The 21,172-nt window shown below is 39.6% G+C and overlaps 1 protein-coding gene across 20 annotated transcripts in view; it reads left to right on the forward strand.

Annotated features, from left to right (window-relative positions):
* ROBO2 (roundabout guidance receptor 2) overlaps positions 1 to 21,172 on the forward strand; it is a 1,701,369-nt gene that overhangs the window by 1,582,047 nt on the left and 98,150 nt on the right. For all 20 annotated transcript variants that reach the window (XM_081063258.1, XM_081063255.1, XM_081063244.1 and 17 more), the window contains 2 exons: positions 14,360 to 14,484; positions 18,972 to 19,143. In XM_081063258.1, the coding sequence (XP_080919384.1) occupies positions 14,360 to 14,484; positions 18,972 to 19,143 (297 nt within the window). The remainder of the gene's footprint in view (positions 1 to 14,359; positions 14,485 to 18,971; positions 19,144 to 21,172) is intronic.

Genomic DNA, 21,172 nt, shown 5'->3' on the forward strand with positions numbered 1-21,172 from the left:
AACAGCATCGATTTGGTTTTTAATGAGGTCAGTAATGCGCCTAAAAGCCCATGGCCCGAAGGCTATTAAGAGAAGGATGCATAGGAGGGGGCCAAGGGTGGGGAGCAGGTAGGGGAGAAGTCCGTTGAGACCCGTCCAGAGTGGGTTTTCGAAGAGTTCTTTGCGTCTTTTTACTAGGTCCTCTTGTAGTTTTTTAATCTTGTCTCGGACGATCCCAGACTTGTTAGCATAGAAGCAGCAGCGTTCCTGTAAAGCTAAGCAGATACCTCCCTGTTCTGCAGTGAGAAGATCTAGGCCTCGACGGTTTTGTAAGACTACTTCAGCTAAAGAGTCAATCTGATCTTGCAGATCATTGATGGTCCCAGAAAGTGTTTGGACATCATCTATCAGCTGGCGTGATAGTTTATTGTAGGACTGGACTGCAACACCTACTCCCGCGGTACCCGAGGCTATTCCAGCAGTAATTCCTAGCCCTACGAGTAAGGGAATGGCTGTAATAGCACGCTTGTGGCGCCCGGTGGCAAATTCTAGGCTGGGGAGAGGGACAGGTGTGTCTCCTGGGATAATAGAGATATCAGGGAGGAGACTAGCTGAGACACAAAGTCCAGTCCAGTTGGTGGGTAACGTGGTGTAAGCGAGGCTGTTCCCACATATGAAAACTTGTCCAGGGCTAGAACACAAGGTTCCGTTAACTTGAATGATGTCAGAACAGTTAGTAAAAGTGACAAACCCTAGATCTACATCAAAAGTGTTGTTTTGAAATCGTCCCTGATAGCAGGGGGAGGTATTAAATCCTACAGGTTGAACTCTAAGAGGAAGGGAGAGACGGGAACAGTTAGAGATTTGTGTGTTTACTGTGATATTGGAGGGGATTGCAGTAGGTATGGGAGTTCCCATAGTCATGCAAAGCCAGCAGTCCTGGGCAAGAGAAGGGTTGGAATGATTTAAGGCCCAGAAGGTGGATTCGAGAATGTTGTTGGTTTGTGTGTCTAAATCCATATCCCGGGATTTTGGGAGAGCCAAGGGGTGGTAAGTTAAAGGGGGGAATAGGTGGTGGAGTATTTTTTGAATGTGCTCAGTGACAAGAGTCTCTTTTAATATGTCATTTGGCCCTCCGCCATCTGAAATGTGGACAGGCATTTTAGTTGGCCAACAGACTTTATTTCCAATTGTACCACTGCAGCCCGCCTGACTATATTTGTTATTGTCAGAGAGGGAGGTGGAGTCCCAATCGCCTCCGAATGTGGCGGACCTACGTCTCAATAACATGGCTGTGAGATAAGTTTGGTTGTCTGAGCCAGTACAAATTTGGGTGGTTGTGTAGCAGGAAGAATGCATTTGATCAAAATAGCTGCATTCGCTGGGGCAGGGCGGTGGTAGTCCTGCAATGGGGGGAATAATGCGGGGCTTATTGGTACAGGTCCATTGTGTTTCATCTATTCCTAGTCCGAATCCCCCCTTTATATTAGGATTATAGGCGAGGTAGGCTACTTTATTACCGCAATCAGTGGATGCTAAGTATGCTAAATCTACCTGTCCTTGTGGGGCTGGCTCCTCGGTGTGGGCACGGAGGTATCCACTGGGCACTGTGCCTCCCGGGCAGTCACATGGGTTGCCATAGAGCTGTCTGTATAGCTGCTCGCGGCTTACGGGGGGCCCAAACCCTCCGTAAACGGGGATGATGAGGAATGTGAAGAGTGTCAAAATGAAGGACTCCATGAAGAACTTTATGTCCTGTGAAAAGAGAGAGAGATTTTCTCAGGGAAGATATCCCTGGAGTCTTTATGTGTTATTTGGATTTGGGGTGTTGACAGGCTTAACGAGACGCTCTGGCAGCCATCGCGCGCCGCCTTCCTGAGAATCATAAATGCAGGCTGACCCACGTCCCCAAATGAGGACTGGATCGGGGCCGTTCCATTTGGAGGTTAATGGATCTTTCCACATAACTGTAGCATATTGATTTTTTGTTTCTTGGTGCCAGAAGCGATCGGCAGCCGATTTTCCCTGAGCGTCAAGTTGTAGGAAATTAAGGGTAAACAATGCATGGCTGAGAACATTACGAGGAGATCCTTTGGTCGGATAGGCAGTGGTGGTTTTTAACTTGTTGATGGTGTTTTTGAGTGTCTGGTGGGCTCGCTCTACAATGCCCTGGCCTTGGGGATTGTAAGGGATGCCAGTGACGTGTTTGATTTGGAATTGAGCACAAAAGGCTTGAAATGCCTGGGAGGTATACCCTGGTCCATTGTCTGTTTTTATAGTTTGAGGTTTTCCTAGTGTGGTAAGGCATTGGAGGGTATGGGCTATGATGTTTTTTGTAGCCTCGCCCCCATGAAGGGTGGCAACCATGAAGCCGCTGAAGGTATCTATAGTTACGTGTACATACTTTAAATGGCCGAATTCAGGAATATGTGTAATGTCCATCTGCCAGATTTGTCCAGGGAGTAAGCCCCTTGGGTTAACTCCTAGGTGAGGAAGAGGCAGAAAGGTTATGCACCCTGAGCAACTTTTAACAATGTGTCTAGCCTGATCTCGGGTAATTTTGAATAACAAGCGAAGTGTGTGGGCATTGACATGATGTAAGTTGTGGAATTGGGTGGCTCGCGTTATAGGATCTAAGGTTAAGGGACATACTAAGCGGGTATGATTGTCTGCTATAGCATTGCCCTGTGAAAGGGGTCCAGGGAGGTCAGTATGAGCCCGAAGATGACTAAGGAAAAATGGGGTCTGTCTTTGTAGTATGAGATGTTGTAGTTGTTGAAAAAGTTTGGCAGCGCTGGTAGAGGGCTTGATATATGGCACTGTTTCTAGTTGGGGCACAGACAGGGCGATATAGGCACTATCAGTGTACAAGTTAAAGGGTGACTCCTGTAGTTTTTTAAACACTTTTATAACGGCATAAAGTTCAACAAGTTGGGCAGACTGAAATGGAGACTGCACCTGAAATCTTTGTGAGTTAATGACATATGCTGCTACGCCAGAAGAAGACCCATCCGTGAAAACCAAGGCGGCATTTTGTAATGGTTTAGTGGCTGTTATCTTTGGAAAAACAAAGGGATGTAGTCTGGAGAACTGTAGGAGTTTATTAGGGGGATAATGATTATCTATCTTGCCCTGAAATGATGTAAGGGAAATGATCCAGTCATCATTATTTTGGGTTAGCCAATTAAGCTGTTCTTTAGTGTAGGGGAGAATGAGCTGATCAGGGTCCCTGCCAAAGTGTTGTCGGCTTTTTTCTCTTCCTATCTTAATAAGTTTGACTACCAGGGATGGGTATGTGACTAGGACCTTAGACGGGGAGGAGGGTAAATGAACCCAGAAGAGGGGATTATCTTGCCATAAGACCCCAGTAGGTGTATGAGGGGTTGCACAAATAATGAGGGAGAAGGGCTGTTTGTATGATAGAAAGGTGACTTGTTGTTGTTGAATTGTCTTTTCTAGTAATTGAAGAGAGCCCTTTGCCTCAGGCGACAGCTCTCGAGGGGAGAGAGGGTCTGAGTCTCCCTGAAGAATATCAAAGAGGGGCTTGAGGTCTCCTGTAGTGAGCCTTAAGTATGGTCGAAGCCAGTTAATATCTCCCAAAATTTTTTGAAAGTCATGTAAAGTGTATAAATGACTAGTTTTAAGTTGGACTTTTTGGGTGGTTATGGACTGATTATGTAGCTCAAATCCCAGATAGTAGTAGGGGTCTTTGAGCTGGATCTTATTGGGGGCAAGTTGGAGTCCATAAGTGGTAAGATTGTGAGTTAAGTGTTGGCAGCATTGGAGTACCTCTGTGGTGGTCTTTCCTGCTAGAAGGATATCGTCCATATAATGAATAATATAAATAGTGGGCCATTGTGTTCTAACAGGATCCACAGCTTGTGCCACAAATTTTTGGCATAGGGTGGGACTATTGGCCATGCCTTGTGGGAGGACTTTCCACTGAAAGCGCTGCATAGGACCCTTGAAGTTGGTTACAGGCAGGCTAAATGCGAAACGCTCTCTGTCCAGGGGGTGTAAAGGAATGGTAAAGAAACAATCTTTAAGGTCTATAATAATCTTGTGATAGTTAGCTGGGATAGCTGTCGGGGAAGGGAGGCCTGGTTGGAGGGCTCCCATGGAGAACATGGTTTTATTAATTTCTCTGAGATCCTGAAGGAGGCGCCAAGACCCAGACTTCTTTTTAATAACAAAAATGGGTGTATTCCATGGCGAAGTAGTTGGTTCTATATGTCCTGCCGCTAATTGTTCCTGCACTAACCGAGAAGCTGCGGACAACTTTTCCTCAGGTAGTGGCCATTGGTCCACCCAAACGGGGGAATTATCTTTCCATTTTATCTTCTCCGCATGGGGTGCAGGAGGATCAATGGCCGCTAGGAAAAATCCTGACTGCCTAATCCTTGTCGGTTAGGGTTGGGCTTTATAGAGAGGGGATTTTTTATCCCTTGACCAGCTTTTCCCAGTCCCTGTCCAGGGAGATAGCCTTGGTTAAGCATCTGTTGAGCAACTATTTCGTTGGGGCTGCACATGATAAGTTTGAGTTGTGATAGGATATCACGGCCCCACAGATTAATGGGAATTCCAGAAATAATATATGGCTGGACCTTACCAGTATTGCCCTCTTCGTCTTCCCATGAGAGTATTTTAGAGCTTTGTCTGGGATTGGCTGATTGTCCTATGCCCTGTAGATGGGTATATGAGGCTTTAGAGGGCCATGTTGAAGGCCAGTATCTATCTGAGATGACTGTTGCGTCCGCTCCCGTGTCTATTAAACCTTGAAATTTTTTTCCATCTAAGTACAGGGTTAAAAGTGGCCTCTCTAAAGTGACCTGTTGTATCCAATAGGCATCTGAGGAGCCGAAGGCGGACTCCCGTCTCTTTGGTGTCAGATATTGTTTATTAGAGGTGTCTAATGGGAGAAGCACAAGCTGTGCTATCCTTTGGCCTTTTACTATGGATACAGGGCCCAGAGGGGCCGAGGCTAAGAGTTGTATGAGTCCTGTATAATCATTATCTATGACTCCTGGGATTATATTCAGGCCGGCGAGGGAAGAGCTGCCCCGTCCCAATATAAGTCCAAATGTTTCCGGGGGCATAGGTCCCGTCGTGGTGGTGGGAACGAGTTGGACCCCTTGGTCTGGGGTTAGTATCGAGTCGGCGGCGGCACAGAGGTCCAGTCCTGCGCTTCCGGGGGTAGCCCGGTGGAGGGAACCGACACTTGAGCTGGGAGGATCTGAGGACTTGGTTGTTGGGGAACAAACCTGACAGCCCCTAGGTTGTGTCCCGATGGAGGGGCCAGGGGCTGGCCCCGACTGGGGTTTCCCGGTTTCCTGGAAAGGGGGATACCTTCAATATCTGTTTTAGAATAACAATCAGAGGCCCAATGTTTGCCCCGTCGACATCTTGGGCACACGGTGGAAGGCATTGGTCTGGAGGGTGTCGGTGGGGGCTGTGATGAATTTTGGGGTTGTGGACCTCTATTTTTTATTGGGCAATCTCGACTAAAGTGTCCAGGTTGTTTACAGGAGAAACATAATCTAGATTGTTGATTAGGAGGCTTGTTTGAGGCAAAGTCTCGGAGGGCGGCTCCGATAGCGAGTCCCAAGGTATGGGAGGCTCCAACCCCTGAGCATAGTTTAATGTAGTCAGCAAGGTTGCCTCCACGGTGGGGGCGAATGGTTGCCTGGCAAGTGGGGTTAGCATTTTCATAGGCTAAATGTTTAACAAAGGCGCTGTCGTTCTCGCCTTCTCCGACCAACCGTTCGGCGGCGTCGGTGAGTCTGCTGATAAACTCACAATATGGCTCCTCGGGGCCCTGACGAATCTTTGCCAGGGAGGTGGTAGCGGAGCCTCTTGGAGGTAGGCGGCGCCACGCCTTGAGACCAGCGTTCTGAATTTGAGCTAACAGCCCCGGGGGAAAAGTTGCCTGGATTTCATTGGTATGATAGGGTTTTTCTCCTAGTAATTTATCCCGAGTCCATGATCTTGTTGTTCTATTTTCACTATTGCGCTGTGCTATCTCTCGGCAGTTTTCTTTAAACTCTGTGTGCCAGAGGACGTGGTCCCCCCCAGAAAGGGTGGCACGAGCTAATTTAAACCAATCATTGGGTGTGAGCCAACGGTCACTGAGACCTTCAAGAATTGCCAAGGTGTAGGGCGCTGTCGGGCCATAAGAGCTTACTGCACCTTTTAAATCTTTAATATGTTTGATGCCTAGCCGGTGATATTTTTGGCCAGTGGGATCATTGGAGTTGGGAGTGTTATCTTCTGGGTCTTCTGTGTCAGAGGCCTCATCGGCCGAGGGGGGATTATGAGAGTCGGGGGGTTCATTGTCAGTCTCTTCCATTGTATCCTCTTGAGAGGGTGGGCCACGGTTTTGGCTGCGGGTAACTGGAAAGGTCATTAGGGTCTTTTTATTAAGTATTGGGCCTTTTTGAGGTTTTTCAGGGTTTTGGTTAGGCATTAAGGTTTTAAGTTCTTTTTCAAGGGCATGCAGCTCCTTTAGGAGTTGCATATGTTCGCGTTTTTGTTGGAGTGTCTCTCTAAGAGAAGAAATTTCTTGGGTTAAAGATATTTTTGCCTGCCTAATGGGATCGGTTAAGGATGGGGTGTTTTGAACTAGGGTGTCTTGAGGGAATAGGGGTGGGTTTGGGTTTAAGACTGGGTTATAGAATGTTGGGAGTTCCTGAGGGGGGACATAAGGGGGAGGGGTATGTATTTTTTGTGAAGGGGCGCGCAAGGTTGGCGCGGCGAGGCCCCAGGGATCTTCTTTTTTATTATAGCGGGCAGCTTGTTCCTCTAAATCTATCTGGTCTCTTGGGGAGAGCTGGTCCTGATTATTAAAGGCCAAAAGGGAAGGGTAGATTTTAGGGGGGTCTTTTAATGGGTGATTCTCTAAGGCAGAGGCTTCCTGATTATCAGCTTGTTTTTTAGGTTCCTCTGGCATGTCTATTGAAACAGATTGGCAGACAGAAGGGGGGCGGGAACTCTCTTTTAGGACTGTTTCCCCTGTCTGTAAGATCTCTCTAACATCTGGGTCTGAGGAATGTATTTTTAGGATATCATTAATCAGATTCCAATATGAGAATGCCGATACAGGGACCTTGTTGGGTCCAAAAACCCGATAGTAATCATTAAAACAGTCTCCAACTCTCTTCCAATATTTTTGATCAATCGTTCCTTCTTGGGGGAACCAGGGGCAGATATCAGAGACAAAACTGAAAAACTCACGTAAATCTTTTTTTCTAGCCTTAACTCTCCGCATCTTGAGAGATTCCTTAATACCCTTAAGGAAGAGTTCATGTGAACTCAACTCCTGTCCCATGTCAATCACCTACTCACCAATCTCTCGTCCTTCGCTGGGCGGCTACTCCAACGTCGGGCAAACTTGGAGTCTTTTCTTACGGGTGAATACCTCGTGAACTCCAAACGAGCCTTTTTACTGCCGAGGGGGCTGTCGAGTCTTGTCCCTTACGGGCTCGAAACAAGCCACACTCGCGCCGGGGAGGCCCTCGAGTCTTGTCCCACGAGTGAAAACTGCGTGGGCTCGAAAGAAGCCAGCCCGTGGAGGCTCAGGGAGGGGGGGGGGGCCGCGGCGGTTTCCAGAGTAGGTGTCCTCATAGAATCTTCGTACCTCGGGCCCCACGTTGGGCGCCAAAATGTCCCGACCGGCAGGACAATGCAACGTGGGACGAGGGGAAGAAACCTGTTGAGGATGAAAAAAAGGGGAGACAGGAGACGCGAAGAATGGAGGCAAGACAGGGATCTGATCAAGCCTCAAAATTTTATTACGATGGCGGGTTATATATATAGCTATGTCAGATGGGGGTGGGATATGCTATGTCATAGGGTGGCGAGGTACTTGTCGCGGGCTGATAGGCTAGGACAGGGCGATGCCATATGAGGTACAAGGAAATGGGCAGGCTCTGGGTTTGGCGCGCGCGGGCTCTGGGTTTGGCGCGCGCGGGCTCTGGGTTTGGCGCGCGCGGGCTTTGGGTTTTGTGACCAGGAAGTTCTGCCTAGGCAAGGCCTGGGGATTTCTATGGCTTCCGACAAGATCAAGTACCTTTAAGTAAGAAGAACACAAGAAAAGTACAAGATGAGTGTGTGTTCAGTTAATTGCTATGGACAATCATATCAAAGGGGAATAGACATCAATGTGGGTTAATGGCAAGAACAAGCAAATACATATGTGAGCAACTGAAAGGAGACTGGCCTGCTGAAATGCTGAATTTAGTTTGGGGACAAGTGAGTACCAAAATGGTAAAATCTTGATCCAGTTGGTGGAAGCCAAATTGCTACACTGAGGAGAATATTTTGCAAGCACAGCAATGACAAGCAATAGAAAAGGAACTGTAGGTTTTTGAAGAATTATTTGTAAAAAGTATACTTAACAAAGGTTGCACTTACAGATAGTACAGAAAGAACAAGATCATAGGTTTTATGATCTTTATGCTTCTTTAATAATGAAAGCAATTATTCAGGAAAAACATAATGTTATAACTTTTAATAACATTATACAATATTGAAAAGCATACCATATAGTTTCACCCTTCTTTTTGGGAATAGACACAACAAATTCTCAGTCAGATCATGGTTTGAAGTGAACCGAATTACAATAGCAACTAGCTAGCTCAGTATTTAAGAGGTCCAGCTATGGCATCATATGAACCTGAAGTCACCCCTGTCTTCCAAACTATTGCTTTAATCTTTAAACACCCTCTGTACCCGTTATAAGACTCAGTTTACATCAGAATGGTCTTCACATCAGAATGGTAGTAGTTAAGACAAAGGGATCTTTGAGTATTATGTAAGATAATGCCTGAGGATTGTTTAACACACTCCCAGGCACTTAATAAGCACTCACTTAATGTTAATTATTGTTGTTGTATTAAGCAGCTTTTGCCTCAGCAAATCTTTCATACAAGCAGATGATGGAAGAGTGTACTTTCTAAACAAGCTTATAGAATATATTAGAATTTAACAAGCAAAACGTATTAAATAACAAAAATGTTATTTTCTACTTGAGTTTAAGAAACAAAGTTCAGAATGTTTGTTATTACAAAACAAGAAGCTTATTCACTCAGGCACAAAAATTATACCCAAACAAAAAGAGCTGCTGAGTGTGCCTGTAACCGCCTTGTCACAATTAATGTATGCGACCCCTGCCTGACTAGCTCCACATTCATGCCTGCCATAGAAAGTCATATTTTCCTGAAAAGAACAATTCTGAACATGATGTGATTAACCTTTAGGGTCCTGCATCCCCTCATCTCCAAGCCCACCTCATGCGTGGCCTGTGCTTTCTACTCGTGTTCAGCTACCTGATTTCCATATCATCCACTCACTCTCACCAGCGGACATTAGCATAACAGAGCTGTAGTGTGACTTTGAAGGCAGCTTAGGCTGAACGCAATATCAAAGCATCATTTAGCAGAAATCAAATCTCATTTACGGGGCATTGTATTTCAATTCTCAAAAACAGTTTCAAGGGAACAGTACCAGACCTCTAATTTTAATTGAGCTTTTTATATCTGGGTGCACTTCCTTGGAAATGACACGACATACTTATTATAGAGAGCTGTTGTTTCTAACTTGTGTCGATTGAACACTGAATGTGCCACTCTGTTTTCCTCATCTCATTTCTTCTTAGAGCTGCAGCAATAAGATATAATCACTTAACAGATTAAGCGAGTAGGTTATTGCATCATAGTTACAAAAGATTTGTCTAACGTTTTTGGGTTTTAGAGAGGATATAAATACATATCTTATAGTCTTTTGTCTTCGAAATATAAAAGAGAATTGCCATTTCTATAACTAGCATATTCTTCTGGAGTTTATAACTCAACCTCTTTAATTTACATTGCATTTAAATGTATGTTTTGAATTGTCATCTTGAGGACCTGATCATGTTTTTTTACATGTACATATATTTCACAAGCGACATCACAGAAAATCTGTTTTCTCTATGGCACGCTTTGTGCTGTTGTGCAATGTGGATACAATGCCACCTCTCTGCCTGCTCCCTCCCACTGGTGCCATCAGCTAGGGACTGTCTTTTCAAACTGTTTTCACTGCCACCTGGCAGAAATACTGGAACTGGGAAGTGTTCTCAGAAGAATTATTGATGTCGTTTTTTTCATTTTAAAACCTCAAAAATAAATTCCTTCAGCTGATATCCCTTCTCCCTTCACAGAAGATTGCAATATAGATCTTTGGCACAGAGAGCCTACAGAAGTACAGACGGTGATCAATACAATTTATTTTGGTGGTCCAACTTCAGATGAGGATAGGAAAGGATGGACATTTTCAGAGATTTGAATACTCTTTCAATCTTTTGCTTTGATTAATGCTTTAATTTTTTTTGTGTATTTTTTTTTTAATGGTAAGGTGATTTCAGTCTCAGGGAGATTAGTCCGACTTCACTTCTGGTAACAGGAAACTATTTGGTACATGAGAAATACAGTGTATTTATAACTTGGAATAAAAGTACAATATAAATAAGCATCACATGAAAGAATATTTCGTAGCATGGTTAAACCAAATGCAGACAGAGTATTGTTAGAGGTCTTTAAAAATTTAGTATTGGGTAAAAACTCAGGAAATTATCATTTCATGCTGTTTTTAATTATATCATTAGCGGCAAATACTACATTATGATGTTGCAGAATTCCTTTGCCCTTTATGAGTTCTGAAGAAATGTTCTGCTATGAATAGCAATTCTCAACTGAAATTTTTGCCCTACCTGCTGTGGTTTTCCAGCCGTTTCTCCTTTAGAAAGAGGATTCTTTCTAAAACACAAATCTTATGTTATATTTGTTGCCTAAACATCTTTGAATAGAACTCCATTCTTTTTCAGGTAAAATTTAAGCTTCGTTAACATCAGTTATCTAGCTCTACCCATGTCACTCTGTATCCCTGATTTTATTCTTAAAATCATTTACACTGCCCTAACACATCGAGTTCCACAGGCCTAGTGTCTGTTTCTTTGTGTTCCATGAGAGCTTTCCCTTCTTCATCCATTGAACTCTTACTCGTGCATCAGAACGTAACCTCAGTGTGGCTATCTGTCCTCTTCTTTCCTCATCTCTGATCCAGTTTCCTGCCTTTCCACACTTTCTTCCTCAGTGCTCTCTGCATTTTCTATTATTATAAAAATCATACTCTACTGTATTTATTTTTATTTATTTTCTTAGAAGTCTCCACCATAGACAAGAACAACTTTTTATTTGGCTTTCCATCCTCTGCACCAAGCAGACTGTCTCATAATTTGTAGTTAATCAATATATTTTGAATGAATAAATAGATGAATCATATCTTTTCAGAAAAGTAGACACATCGATGTGGTCATTTGCCAGTTCTTATTTTGGGGACTGTGTTTTAGCAGCTGTGCTAAAATTGTAGGATCTGGATTCCAAAAGCATTTTGCAAAATAATTCATCTGAGATAATTTTTTTAAAACCTTGAAAAAGCAAATTCAAAGAATTTATGTGAAGTAATTTAAATTATTTCTGGTCCAAAGCATTACAAATGAACTAATAAGCTGAATGTGTGATTTTTATTAAAGACTGTTAGCTAATTTTAACTAAATTGACTTTTGATTTTTGATAATGTGATAGAAGCTAAATTACTCAATACTTATTGCTTAGTGTCCTTATTATCATTAAACTTGGCTTTCATAGGATTACTAAGAAATAAAGACTATACATTGAATTTTTAACTTTTCTTTAATAGATATAATTTTTCTTGGTTAGTACAGATGATAGAGATCAATCTGAAATCTCTGTTGGTATAAATGACTGGAGGTTTCACATCTCTGCTGAAAAATGGGCACTGCAGTGTTTTAAGAGTTGTTCCTAAAATAGTTTTGTAACATTGATTTAAAATATCACTCTTATTAGAAAACATGGAAACAAACAAACAAACAAAAAAATCAATGTATCTGCTGATTCATTGGAATTGTGTAGAAATAACAAGAAATTGTAAGAAGCAAGTAATCTCCTGAAAATGCAAGACAACATAAACCACAATTTGTTCAAATAGATCCATAAATCTGGTTCTCCATCCTGTTAAACTGAGTCTTCTGTTATCTATAGTTATAGAAGAGAATCTCACTTAGTAGATTTATTCCTTCTGTCCCTGCGGTGTGTGTTGAATGTGTTGAATTAGGAGGCAGTATAATGGAACACCAAAAAATAAGTCACTACAAATCTCAGCGATTTTTTTTTTTTAATGCTGCTGCTGTTTCTATGCTAGCATTGTTGTAAAAATGAGTGATTGGCTGCATATTTGAGGCTACCCTCCATTTTCTCCATTATTGGGCCTGTACTCATATACTCCTGAAGGATTGAAAGAATTCTGGGTAAAGGCCTTTCTTTACTGAATGGCGCTTGTTGTTAGACTTCTTTTGAGTTCAAATTTTAGGACTGTTCCCATGTACACCAAATTCTAAAAACTAGAGTTTATTTAATTTTTTTTCTTGGTCTTACATTTTCCTGCATGAGCAATGAGTTAGAGTGGAAACAGATGATTAGCAAAGCCATGAAATAAATCAACACGCTGTTTTTCTTCAACAAGAGTGGTTTTGGTAGGAGGAAGATATCCTTAGGAAAACTTCCACTTTTACTGTGTACAGTCATTCACTTTTTTTCTCTTAACAGTTAGCCCCAATTTAAATCAGGACTTTCTTAGGATTTTTACCCACATTCTGTTATTTTCTTTTCTATTGGAGTGAATTGCCTCGAGGCCTAATTATCTTCACCTACGCCATTTTGCTAGTCTTCCAACCAGACTCCCTACCTTATTGACTAATCCACCTTCCTCCCAAGCTGTACTACATTCATTAGATGGTTAAAGCTTCCAAATTTTTTGCTTTCTGTCTATTACTTCTCAGTTTAGAAAGAGTCAGAATAAAGCCCCTAGTTTGGCTTCTAGGGATATTCTTAGACTGCATCCACATGTCTCTTCTATAGCCAATGGTGTTAGCACAATTGGGACTCTCTATTCCTGTGTGATTACACATTGACCACTAGACGTGTTTTTGCTTCCTGTTCTTTACTCAGTGAGGTCTTTGTTTGCAATGTATTCATTTCTCCACTTATCGAAATGCCACCCTTTCTGCAAAGCCTCTTTAAGTTGTGTTTCCTACATAAAGTCTTTCACAGCTAAGAGAACATAATGGGACCACTCTCTCCTGGAGTCTTATCACATTTATTATATGTTTCATAAATTAGTGTTCCTCCGCTGTGCTCCACGAACTCCTCCATCATAGAATTCACCATAGTCTTAGACAATTGTTGTTTTAGTTTTGCTGTTGTTGTTGTTATCATATGTTTTGTATTTTCCATTAGACTATGAGTTCCCTGGTGGCTGCATGATCAATGCTTTCTTTCTGTGTATCTTTAGGGTCTAGTAGGGGAACCTAGTCATTATCTGATTAATGCTTATTTATCAAAATGAAAGGAATTAAATAGAATCAACCACTTTCATATGTTTCTTTATATTATTTCTCCTCGTATGTAATTCCCATCTTTTCCATTCTTCAATGTCTTCAACACTTCAACTCTTCAGTTCAGGAATATAAACATTTTGAGAATAGAGATCAAATTCATGCCTTTTTCGTGCCTAGTACAGTGTCTTGTAAATATTACAAATACAATCAGTATTTGTCAGTAGATTGATTTCACAGGAAGGAAATGTTTGAGTAATGGAGTGATTCTTTTCTCTTTATTTATTCAAAACACAAAACCAAATTGGAAAACCATGTTTTTCCTAGAAAGCAAAATAAGTCAGACAGAAAAAGTCAAGAACGATATGACTTCACTCATATGATATAACTGAAAGCAACAAAGGAACAAGACACACAAACAAAAAAACAAAATGTCATAGACACAGACAACAGTTTAGTGGTTACCAGAGGGTAAGGGGGGAGGGAGATGGTAGATGAGATTAAGGGGGTCCAATATATGATGATGGGAGGAGAACTGACTCTGGGTGGTGGACTTATAATGTGATATAGAGATGACGTATTATACAAATGTTCACTGGAAACCTATATAATTTCACTAACCATTGTCACCACCAATAAATGCGATTTTAAAAAAGATTATAAAAAATATATTTTCTATGCAACTATGAGACTATGAGACTACAATGTACATTTAAAATATTTCTACTAATAAATATACTTCTTTCCTCACCTGTGATAGAGTGCTCTTTTCCTCTCCCCATTGCGTCTTGAGACATGCTTAAAAATTAATCAAAAACTGTCGCCTCTGTCTGGCACTGAGCAATATACCTAGTACCAGATTTTCCCTTTGATACCTTTTTTTTTTATGTCAGTGGTTTATATTTACACACTTTCTTTCCTTTTAAATTACAGCTCCTCCACAGTTTGTGGTTAGGCCAAGAGATCAGATTGTTGCTCAAGGTCGAACGGTGACATTTCCCTGTGAAACCAAAGGAAACCCACAGCCAGCTGTTTTTTGGCAAAAGGAAGGCAGCCAGGTGAGTGTCACCCTCAACTGCTTTTCTGAAATCTCTGAACTCCCCCTGTCTCTGGTGCGCCCCAAAGTTTGCCTTACCTTTCTTGTTATCAATGTTGAATTTGTTTTATTTCTAAAAAAAAAAAAAAGCCAACTAATTCTAAAATAAGTAGGAGTCAGATGTTCTAATACAGCAGTCTTTATTTTTCAGTGTTAGTTTTCTAAAAACTTGTGTCTTATATAGCATAGATACAATTCTGTGTAACTAAATTATCTTTAAAAATCGAACCAAAACCTCTGCAGTTACTTAAAATCCGTGAACGGAGACTAATTTTGCGTCTTGCACTGAGTTGCATATGGATGATTAAGTGACTCAGACACATAAAGCACTTTGAACATCCTGGGCACATAGAAAACACTCCAAATATATTTCATTATTAAATGAACTAGAAACCAATTTCAATATCCTTTCCTAGATAGAGTGTATAAATAACTTTTTTTTTTATCATTATGTTAAGCATGCTTCCATTTAAGAGTGAGAGAAATATTTACTTCCATTTTCCCTTCTGGATTCCTTTGTAGTGGGGTTGGACAGGAAATAACACATTATATACCAGAAGGAACCGACACTGGTTTGATCTTTCCTCTTCCTTGGTTTGTCCCCTCTTGGCAATATGGCCTCTTAGACTGTCTGCTGAAAGTCTTGGATACAGTACTTTTCTCCATTAAGACTCGATCTAAACTTAAACAAACACTTAGCCTCTAGTTTCTGAGGCAATGAGTGAAACTTCCAGTTTAAACAAGAACAGAAATTGTGTTCTTGGTCTAAGAATTTATTTGTGTCTTTCTGAGGGACCTAGAGATATTTTTTTTCTAGACGTTCCAGAACCATCCCCGAGGAGGCCTGTAGTTCTCAGGAAGACACCTGTTGGTACTCTTCCTCAACACCCTCTGTTGTTAGTCCAGTTTCTGGAAGAATTTCCTGGGGAATAACGGAAACCATGATTAAAAGTCTCAGGAAATATAAAAATTTTGCCCAAAATTTTGGGAATGTCTTAGACTTTATGAAGAGAACCTGTTAATCAAAATTCATGTGTGATTATCTGGGTAGAGAAGCAGCAGAAAGTTTCCCTCAGTCATCATCTTTAATTTGTTGCAAGTTCCTATATATCCTTGTACCACCCCAAGCTAGCAATTTTAACAACTCAATATGGATGAGCAAATTGTTTATTCCTTTCCTCAATGTTGCTTGTTGGAGTCGCTTCCCCTGTGATTTGGGGGATTAAAAAGGTAGTGATGAGATGATGAAGTAAAGTGCTGGCCACTGCCTTACCCTACCTCAAAAGTGTTCCAGGCCTTAATTCTCATTTTTTTTTAAGTTTTCAGTTAGGAACTATAAAATAGGTTTCTACTCATAGAGTGCCTTTATTCTTTACTTAAAACTTGCTATCAGATGAAAACATCACAAACTCTAAAGTGAATGTAAAGCAACATGACATAGTTATAACACACTTGTGCGCGTACACACACACACCCCAAATTCTGAAAAAGGAAAGAATTCTAAAGCCATTTCCCCCCTCGTGATTGTACAATCTATATAGCACTATTTATCTTTACTGAAATTCATTTTGTTAATCTAAAACATGAGGATAATAATACATTGTACTTCACATGAGTTATGAAGAGTTCATGATTAAGTTAGTTTATATGCAAAAGTGTATTACACATTTATGAAGGTCAACAAGGTGCTATTTCTAGCATCAAGTTAGAAATGGGGATAATACCAAATGCAACTGACTCCTGTTGTATCTTGGCTGAAGCAGCAGGTTTATGCTTCTGCTCAGGTTAAGGCTGACCAGCTCTGAGGAGAGGCTCAGTCACACTCTGGTCACCTCTGCCCAGACCCCCACAATGCCTGAGAAGGTGGTGATAGGTGAACTCCTGAGAGCCTTGGGAGCTTGGCCTGATTCTGCTTCCTGCATGTAGCTCCCTTCCTCCACCCATATGGGAGCTATGGTCCATAAATGTTACTCCCTCAAGTTGCTGATAGTAAATATAAGGATATAAATATTTATTTATAAATGATATAAGTCAAATGATGTAAAGCAATTGGATGGTTGCAAATTTACACTCTGAATCTATATATTGAGTCAAATCCCTTTATAACATGCCTTGTTATTACGTAGATATAGCTATCTCATGTGTCAATCACGTGCCCTAAAATAGCTCCAGGTTGATAAAGATGTTGCATAAAATGTGTCTTGGTCCTGTGGCCCAATAAACATGATGTTTAAATATGCTACAATGTATTTTAATGGCTTTTAAAGAAGTAAAGATGAAATAACATTAAAGTATGTGTTTTCCTGTTATTTGACAAAGTGGTTTGTAATTCCAGAGATATTAATCTCTGGAAAAAATTTTCCCGTTAGGTAATTTGATTTGATTATAACCTTAGGTGTTTTTTTTCTTTTTTCTTCACCTATCTTCCTCACATCAGAGGGGGTGGGGGAGAGAAAATGTGAATGAGAACAAAAGAGAAGTGCTTGTAAATTTGCAAATCATGAATTGAGGTCTTAGGAAAAATAAATTGATCTTACTCTCTCCAGTATCCAATTGTTACAGTGATCTATGACTATCCATCAGTAGAGAGAGTAAAGAGGCCTGGACTTAATGGTCCATATTCCTCAATATGTGCTGATAATGCCAATTAGCACTAATAGGATACCCAGGCACTTCAAGGTAAGACGAGCTCTGTAAAATTCCTGGGTTTTACTTCCAGTCCATTTTCTTTTGCCTATGTCATACAAGCAAGGAATAGAGATGATGGGTTTACCTCAATCATATGCCATTTTCCATGTCAACGAATCATTTAGAAGCTGGACTGATATTACACTGTTGAGGAAGAGATCCCAGAGAGAATTAAGCCCATCTGATGTATTAGTGCTATGTAAATTAGCATTCTAATGGCTAATTGTAGGAAAGTGCACACTTTGAGTTATTGTATCATTTTCAAGTGGCTTTAAAATTTAGACCCTTCTCTTTCAGATGGTTTATTTCAGTAATATAGTTGGATTCCACAGGAGAATTAGTTTATTCTGAAATTATATTTCATATGTGTAAAAATACTTAGGCTTATACAGGAATGCAAATTTTATAAAAGGGCAGTAACATTTTGAAATTATATTCCTGACATGCTAGCAAACATCACTTCTTTTAGAAAGGGTTTAACAACATGGTAATGTTTATGTAAAGTGGGCTTATAGTGTCACACTCGAATCTAATAAAGTGGACATCCATCATGTTGCAATAAAGAGAAGAGTTTCTAATTAAAGTAGGACATCATTCTCAGGATTAAAGTCATTTAGCGTAATTGAAAAGTGTTAATACCCTATTCTATCCTCTTTCATTGGTATTACTTCAAGAGTAAAAAACATTTTAAGGTGAAAATGTGTCTTATGCCTTTAATTGAGTGTTATTACCTCCTGATTGTAACGTATTGAAACTGTTTAATTACAAACCTGGAAAATTAATTACTATATGGAGAAACAGATCCCAGAGGATTATAATGTTCTGTTTTGTAAATAAATACAACATAAAAATTGATACTTCTTTATTTATAATCCAACTTGGAAACACATCTCAATATGATTTATTATACCCACATGTTTGGTTTTATTCAATGAACAACAGTAACCCAAATAGCTCATCCAAGTTAATATCACTGCTCTCATATAAGAACTTAAAAAATTGATGATTAAGCTCCTTATATCTAATATGAGATATATAGTAAACTAAAGTAACTTTTTAAAAGAAAGTATTATTATGAAATTCTTTCGGGTTATATACACACTTAAGAAACATTCTGCATATTTTTATTTTCAATGATTTTCTTAACCTTGCTTACACTGTAGCATTTCTTCATATCTCATTTCAAAGCTGTTATGACCTGCAGAAACTATACAGTAGAAGTAGATTTCGCTGTTTCTGTGTCAGTCTCATCACACACTTTTGAACACGTTTAGGAAAAATTCAGTTAATTACATCAAATATCCAAAATGATCAGCAGAACGTATAGTGTGCATTTTTTAGTAATGTGTAGCTTTATACATAAGTAATATTACATTTCAGATTCTTACAATGTCTTATGAGTTGAATCAGATAAGCATTACTATGCCCCTTTTACAGAGGAAGAAACCATATTTCAAAGATATTAAGTAACTAGCCTGAAGTCAGGGAAAGAGTAAATAGTTAAGATCCGGATTTTTCAGATGATTGTTCCTTCAACTGAAGCAGGCTTATTTCTTAGAGTATATTATATCTTCATGATTTGGAAAAAGTTTCCTAGTGAAAATCACTGTATGGCATTTAATAATTTCAGCACCATATATTTTTAAATCTTTTTTTTTTTCCTTTTTCCAGACATATTCCGTAATTGCCATAGCTGTTGTTAATGTAGTTTTCCTTCCCAGTGGGAAAAGAATATTGATGAGATTGTGTTTACTTCCACAGAATCTGCTTTTCCCAAACCAACCCCAGCAACCCAACAGTAGATGTTCTGTGTCGCCAACTGGAGACCTCACGATTACCAACATTCAGCGCTCGGACGCGGGTTACTACATCTGCCAGGCCCTTACTGTGGCAGGAAGCATTTTGGCAAAAGCCCAATTGGAAGTTACAGACGGTGCGATATTATTAGATTTGTCTTATGAAAATAATGATTTTTATTTCAAGATCCACGGTATCCATGTGAAATTTTCTGATTTGTTAGCTATTTAAATTAATGCTTATCTTCTTAGGAAAGATAACATTTTAACGGTATCTAATTCTCCTTGATTTAGTACCATTTATTTTCCCAAAAAAGAACATCCAAGACAATCTATTTATTCTTTAAAAATCATAAGAATTCTTTAAAAAACACGTTATTTTAAAGAAAGACATTATACTCAGTATATAAACATGTTTTCTGTATATTTTATTTAGTCTTACGAAGACATGATTGCTTCTAATAGATATCAATAATTTTATTTTCCTAGAAGAGAAAGAGATAGCATCTTTTAGATTATCAGTGGAAACGGAGATGAGTTTTCAGTTCACTAATCACATTATGACATTCTATGACTTTTTAATTATATATTCACTAAATTACACTAATTAAACACCTTTCAAACTACTGATAGATGCTAAAATTACTATTTTTTTATTTGCATGTGTGTACGACAAATCTTAACTGAGGCACCTGCATTCATAATGAAAGTTGAAAAAGATGTAATGCTTTTCATAAGCCGATTTTTTTTCCCCCAAGAGCTTATCACAATTGACAGGTAGGGAGTTTTAGATCTTTTGTTAACATCTGAGCATGAATGTAAACCTTATTGTTTGATGTCTTAAATTAACAATTTTCTCTTGCTTTCCTATGTTTGTGAGGTTTGTGGGTTTTTTTTTGTGTGTTTTTTTCTTGTGTTTTTTTTTTTTTTTTTGTGTGTGTGTGTGTGTGTGTTTTTCCCCGTGACACTGATTTTGAGACAAAAGAGCTTTGGTCTGTGACCTCTTTGATTCTCTTCTTTCTCTATTGGTAGAACTAGATGTGCTTTCATACAATTCACATTTACATGTAGATTAAAAAGTCATTTAAAATTAATAAAAAGGCAATATTTTTTAATGTCTGTTCATGGCATTGCTTGACTCAGTGCCATGTCGGGAATGGGAATAAATAGAACACACAAACGTTGGCAACTATGGAACTGACAGAAGCCAGGCTCAATGGTCGCAGTGCTGAGAAGTTCTTCCTTAGATGTACAAGATCTTTGATCCTTCATACCTCTGTATTTCTTTAAAATAAATAAAATATAATCATTAATCTTTTTTAAGTTCTTATGTTTTCTAGTATTAGCAAAAATCTCCAAGTACATATACTTAGGAAATAAGATATTCTGGCCAAGGCTTAGGTTCTATTCCATTCTGTTATGAAATGTTCCAAACCTAATGCTTAAAATCTCTACTATAATCTATCTAGTTATAGTATTTTACGAAAGACAGACTCTAAATACTCTAAATGAGGGAAAAGGCAAACCGTATTTGTAGAAACAAAATTTGTGAATTACAAGAGGTGATTTATCATATCACTGATATAGTTCATGAAACAGGCGGGTATTCAGAATCATGTCTTATACAACAGAAAGAAAAACTTTATGTTAGTTGATAACAATCTCACGAAACAATAGGTAATATAGCTTTGTTTCTGAGGTCAAAATTAAGAGAGTGACTAAACACTTTTAAATCTGATGACTGAGATAGATCGCTCTGGACATTTTTTAACAACTGGCCTGAGTATTAATTACTACACTGATTTTTACTTAAGTAAGCAATCACAAAATCAAGATCCTTTTGCAAAAATGTTGAATGAAGCTTACAGAGTCATTGATTTTCACATTAAAGAAATCTAGTTTCAAGACCTAAACATATCTGTACATTTACGATTATAAATAACTCTGGCTCCAAATATCAACTTGCCACACTGGCTGAAGACTTCATCTTCTATTCAGTGTTTTGGATTTTTCAGATTGCTCAACAATTTAAAGTACGTGACCTATCATTTTCATTTTAACATTTTTTTCGTATGATCCAGAGCAATTTACTGCCAATTGAAAGTCCAGTACAATGTGAAGTCATGTGCCATGTTCTAAGAAACAAGCAAACCAGCCATTGCAATG

The sequence above is a fragment of the Rhinolophus hipposideros genome (genome assembly GCF_964194185.1).
Source record: "Rhinolophus hipposideros genome assembly, chromosome: 2".
Classification (NCBI taxonomy): Eukaryota; Metazoa; Chordata; class Mammalia; order Chiroptera; family Rhinolophidae; genus Rhinolophus; species Rhinolophus hipposideros.